The following is a 5,904-nucleotide window of genomic DNA, read 5'->3' on the forward strand; positions in this document are numbered from 1 at the left end:
AAGGATATGGTATTCCTTCAATAATTAGAAATATCTGTTTATTATTTATTATGTTCATGACCCCATGCTAAGCCCTGTCAGGGATAAAGAGAGTTTACCATCCCTGTCCCCAAGGAGTTCTGGGTCATAAGAGAGGCAACATACAGATCCATGAAAAGTATAACAACAAGAAGACAGATGTCAAATACAGAATTGAGAACGTAGTACCAGATTCTAAGTGATATGGGTTCCCAGGAAGGAAAGATTACTGGTGTGGTGGGAGCTAGTTTCAAAGAATGGAGTACCTGGCCTGAACTTGTAAAATAAATGGAGTTTTTGTAGGTGAAAGGAAAATAGAGGATCTTCCATGCGAAGAAGATAGTCTTAGAAAAGACATGGAGATATAATGCGAGTGGCATGGCTGGGGGTGGGGGCAGGAAAATGCCTGCCGATATAGTAGTCCCTTTATCCACTGGGGATACATTCCAAGACCCCCAGTGGATACCTGAAATTGCAGATAGTATCGAACCTTATACATACTGTTAATACATACATACCTGTGATAAAGTTTAATTTATAAATCAGGCACAGTAACAGATTAATAACAATAACCAATAATAAAATAAAACACATAACAATATACTGTAATAAAAGGTTTGTGAATATGGTGTCTCTCTCCCCCTCCCTCCCTCTCTCTATCTCAGAATGTCTTATCGTAACTGACACAGAGAAAGCAAAACTGCCGATAGTGAAACTGATAAGCGGCGGCCACCGCATTTGGGAGCTAATTGAAGCCAAATTGTGGAAATTGTTGAGAACCAAGCTGATGAGCCTGGATTCTCTCTTATATGTAAAGAAATGTCACCCAAGGTTTTTGAGCCAAAATGATGTGAGGGAAGAGCGGCCTCCGTCTCAGAAACATGATAGGGGACACAGTGTGAAGATAGGGGGGCAAGATGGGAAGCTTTTGCAGGAATCCAAGGCATCAGTTGATAAGTGTCTGCGTGAGCTTATGGCATTAGATCTGAACTAAGGCAATCATTTCATGTTACTTAGGGTAAGTGACATTGCTTTCACTGTGAATATCCCACGCATTCGTGAGAAAAGTTTTATACTAATGTTATGGAATTCTGCATTTGGTAGCACCAAGGTAGTTTGCTATAAGAAGTAACGGGAGCATTTTAATAATAATACTACTGTTTTGTAGCATCAGGCATGAGGCCAGCATTGTCACAAGCCTCCATGTGTTTGGAAAGGTAAATACTGATATTCTAATCTATCTTTCTACATTTCTAGGATGCTGACAGACAGCACCAAGAAGTAATCTCAATTTATCGGACACACCTTCTTAGTGCTGCACAGGTAAAGAACTGTTTCTCCTTTGGAAAGAATATTATTTTCGAGAAAATAATTTTTTATTTTCAAATAAATTTGTCTGAAAGAAATTGATGTTTAAAGTAGCTGTACCCTATATGCTTATTTAAAAATAATTATTTCTTTTAATCATGGTTTGTGTATCTTCCAGAAAAATTTACAAAGCTTTATGGTAACACAGCATCTTAAATTAGTGCTGCCTTCATCTGCTTGTCACTGAATTTATAGACAGTTTGGTAATGTGGTGACAGCACATGTTAACGGCGTTGCTAGCTGGAGGTAATGCCTTGACATCCACACGTAAGTGTCAGCTGAAAGAGGAGAGCAGAAAGGATTTCATATGTTTCTTGGTAGCTCAGGAGTATCTCCTTGAAATGTAAAGAATACTAGAGAAGTATGAAAATGACAAGCAGAGTGTGCATAGAATTGTAATAAAGAAAAATAGATCTGTGAAGAGGTAACTGATAATATTTATTTATGGAGCCTTAAACTCAGTGACGCGTAAGATTATGAATTCCCTTCTTTAGAGGTATACTGAGAAAGCTATTTTTTTTAAATCATACTAAGCAATGCTTAACATATAAAGGATACTATACTTAATGCCCTTTGGAAACCCTATGTGCAGCATCTCCAAAATTCTCTGACTAGATTTTTCAGGAAGATACACTAAAAGAGAAAAATATTAGAATAACAGGAGAGATAATGGGAATTATTTGGATTTGAAGTGTGTTAGGCCACATTGTAAAAACAAACAAAAAATATGAAGGAAGGAAGGATAAACGGGTGTTGAGAGAAAGCTTCAAAGAAAGATCAGTTTTTAAAAGAGAACTACATAAAATAATGGATACTTTATGACATTAAATTTTTAAAATCAATAGGGTTGCCTTTTCTATAGGAGATGGAGGAGAAACCAATGAAAAAGAATGGGCCGGGCGCCGTGACTCACGCCTGTAATCCTGGCTCTCTGGGAGGCCAAGACGGGCGGATTGTTTGAGCTCAGGAGTTCGAGACCACCCTGAGCAAGAGCGAGACCCCGTCTCTACTAAAAATAGAAAGAAATTATCTGGACAACTAAAAATATATAGAAAAAATTAGCCGGGCATGGTGGCGCATGCCTGTATTCCCAGCTACTCGGGAGGCTGAGGCAGGAGGATCGCTTGAGCCCAGGAGTGTGAGGTTGCTGTGAGCTAGGCTGACGCCACGGCACTCACTCTAGCCAGGGCAACAGAGTGAGACTCTGTCTCAAAAAAAAAAAGAATGAATGGTGTGATAAAAGAAGGTATCTTTAGCTACTGTCTTTTGAGTAGAGAGAAGATAAGCTAGGATTTGAAAGTTTATTGTAATTATTACAGAAGACTATGGAGGGACTCTGGAATAGGAAATTTAGGAGGGAAAATGGTAGAAAAGCACAGAAAATCTGTATTAGAGAGAGTGAGGAACTCACTAGCATTGGCCAAGGGAAGAAGACCTTACTCTTACTGAAAGATACAGCAAACAACAAGCCTTTCTATTTTATATAATATATGCTTGTGAAATATGAAATTATTTTCTTCTGAGTCCTAATGAAACATAACAGAAGCAATTGGCCTCTGAAATGAAACAGTCTTGCTTTCTGGCATCATGAAGTTAACTAAGAAATTCAGCTCAGTCAACTATGGCTAATGCTTGAAATTTAAACATCCTGCTGTTATAGAAACAGATTTTGGAAGCAAAACTTTTATATTAATAGGAATTGTGCTAAAACCTGTTCAAGTACTCCAGGAAAAAAACATGGTGGGAGGGTGTTGTAAGCCCACCATATTGACTTGCGTTTAATCAATTCTTGCCACCATTTTAAGTTTAAAGTATTTCTTCTTAAATATAAATGGCTAACATGCATGTAAAAAAGATGCTCAAACTCATCAGTAATGGGGGAGATGCAAATGAACAGGAAAGTACCATTTTTCACCTATGGAACTGCCAATGTTAAACAAGACGATGGTCTGCAGTGTTAGCCAGAGCGTGTGGGAAAAGGGCGTCTGAGGCCTGTTGGGGGAGTGTAAATTGTGACATTCTCTGTACAGGGAATGTCTGGTACTTTGCAAAATTAAAAATTGAGTCTGCTTTTTGACCCAGCAATTTCTTCTTTAGGAATCTGTCCATAAAGATGGGAAATACCTTAAATGTTCATCATTAGGGGAATGGGTAAAGAAATTTAATACATTTATACAGTGGAATATTATACAATAACTTAAATAATTAGGTATCTCTAGGGAAAGATTTCTGTGACACTATGTAAAAAAGGCAAGTTGCAAAATAATATATATTATATGATCATATTTAGGTTAAAAATATAAATATGGGGATTTTTTTTTTTTTTGAGACAGAGTCTCGCTCTGTTGCCCGGGCTAGAGTGCCGTGGCATCAGCCTAGCTCAAAGCAACCTCAAACTCCTGAGCTCAAGTGATCCTCCTGCCTCAGCCTCCTGAGTAGCTGGGACTACAGGCATGCGCCATCTTGCCCGGCTAATTTTTTCTATTTTTAGTAGAGACACGTGGTCTTGCTCTTGCTCAGGCTGGTCTCAAACTCCTGAGCCGAAGCTATCCTCCCTCCTAGGCCTCCCAGAGTGTTAGGATTACAGGCATGAGCCACCGCACCTGGCCATGGGGATTTTTAATCAAGCACTTTTCTCATTAAAAAAAAAGAACCTCAGCAGCAACAACAAAAAGTTTGCTTTTAGTTTACTTTGCTCATTTATGACTTATGCTGCTCCTGTCATCTGAGGTTGTTATTAAAAAAGAGAGAGAGAGAAGTTTTTCCATTTGTCTTCTGGTAATAGATGTTAAAAGCAACTACTGTACAGTACTACTTACTGACTTCTTTCTTTTCATGATAGAGCTCCCCTCCCTTTTCCAGTAATTTCTTTAGATATCACCACAATGGCAAGAGTTTTTTAGCATTTGGTGACTCACAACTAGTTGTGCTCTATTATGAAGACTTTGTCTTTAGAATTCCTGTGCAAACAAAGATGACAGAAAACATTTCTCCTCTTCTTTTTCTCAAGGGTCACATGGATGAAGATGTTCAGGAGGCCTTACTCCAAATCATACAAATGCGGCAGGGGCTTGTGTGCTAGCGGTTAGCACTGACCGGCCAATGTCTGCTTTGTCCTGCTGGTGCTGAGCTTTCTGTGCACAACTCCACGGTCTTTCTGGGCCTTACTGTGCTAGTATAATTAAAATAAAATATGTTTTGTTCCATCAGTAGGTTTTTTTAATTAGATGAATATGTTACTGACTTTTTCAATATCAGTTCAAATTTTATATTCTGTATGTGTTAATTTTACAAATGACATAACACTTTGCCTTGGATTGACTATATATTTTTACACTTGAGTCCCTAGTAAAACATGAACCATATGAATGGGTCCATACAAAGAAGGGTTAGGCTGAAATAATTGTTTAAAGATTTCTTTCAGAGAAATTAATTTGGCTGGTGGCTGCTTTTAAGTGGATCAGAAGACCTTTCAGACCCTCAGAACCTTGAGACCTAATGTGGTTGCAAGGAATGCATTGTAACTTTGCTGGCCAGGTTTTCTCTTTATTGAGGTAACTTACTGAGTGTCTTTGACTTGTTTTGGAGGTACTGATTTTTTTCTTCTTATACTTATAAGTTTTATGCCTTTTAAAATAAATTTCACAAATGGATTGTAGTGCTAAATTACATTTAGATTAAGAACAGGCAGGGGTGGAATATATCAGGAATTTATAATAAAATTGCCTCATAATCTCTACAACAGTATCTTAATTCTTACTTGTGGTGACTTTTCTTGCCACAGTATTTAGAGAACAATGATAAATGATACATTAGATTTTTCAAAATGTCAAAAACTTTAGACTTTTTTTTAGCAATTACTTTGACATTTGCTACTATAGTAACCAAGCACTCATTATATATGCATCCTCCAAATGTTTCATACTTATTTATAGGAAAGTTGTACTAATGAGATTAATAATGTGAAATGCAATTTTCCTACAGAATTAGCATTAGAGAATTGATTTTAGATAAGATTTTTGAGGTTTTAGACAAAAGTGCAATAATACAGTAAACTATAAGAATATAGATAGCAAGAAAATAATAAAATTGGGCATGTTTATAATAAATACTCTGATGTAACCAACTTTTTATTAGCTACATCTCATCGAGGGAAGTTTATATATCTTGTTATTTTTATTAACATTTTGTTTAGCATTCAGACTGAAAATTACTAATTTGACCATTAACAAATAACTGAACAAATGAATCATTTCAGTTGAGTTTTCTTAAATTGCAAAATGTGCCTTAGCAATAAAATTTGAACATCCTGAACCAGATTTTTTTATCCCATTTTTGTATACTAGGGTAAAAGGGCCATAATGTAGCTTCTCATACCAAAGAATAAGCCATTATATTTCTTCAGTGTAGAAACAACAGTGAAAAGTCAGAATTGGATTTATTTTTAATTCTTTAGGTAGATATATACAGTTTACATAAACGATATCTGGTTTCTATATTATATTTAATGTTGTCCTT

General features: G+C 36.6%; 1 protein-coding gene across 1 annotated transcript in view; it reads left to right on the top strand.

Moving 5' to 3' along the window:
* The window catches only part of UACA (uveal autoantigen with coiled-coil domains and ankyrin repeats), a 54,637-nt gene extending 50,045 nt beyond the window's left edge, over window positions 1–4,592 (top strand). The window contains exons 13-14 of the mRNA XM_012640558.1: window positions 1,276–1,341; window positions 4,397–4,592. Of these exons, the coding sequence (XP_012496012.1) occupies window positions 1,276–1,341; window positions 4,397–4,468 (138 nt within the window). The 3' untranslated portion in view covers window positions 4,469–4,592. The remainder of the gene's footprint in view (window positions 1–1,275; window positions 1,342–4,396) is intronic.
* The last annotated feature ends 1,312 nt before the right edge of the window (window positions 4,593–5,904 follow it).

The sequence above is a fragment of the Propithecus coquereli genome, unplaced genomic scaffold (genome assembly GCF_000956105.1).
Source record: "Propithecus coquereli isolate 6110/MARCELLA unplaced genomic scaffold, Pcoq_1.0 Scaffold155, whole genome shotgun sequence".
NCBI classification, from domain to species: Eukaryota; Metazoa; Chordata; class Mammalia; order Primates; family Indriidae; genus Propithecus; species Propithecus coquereli.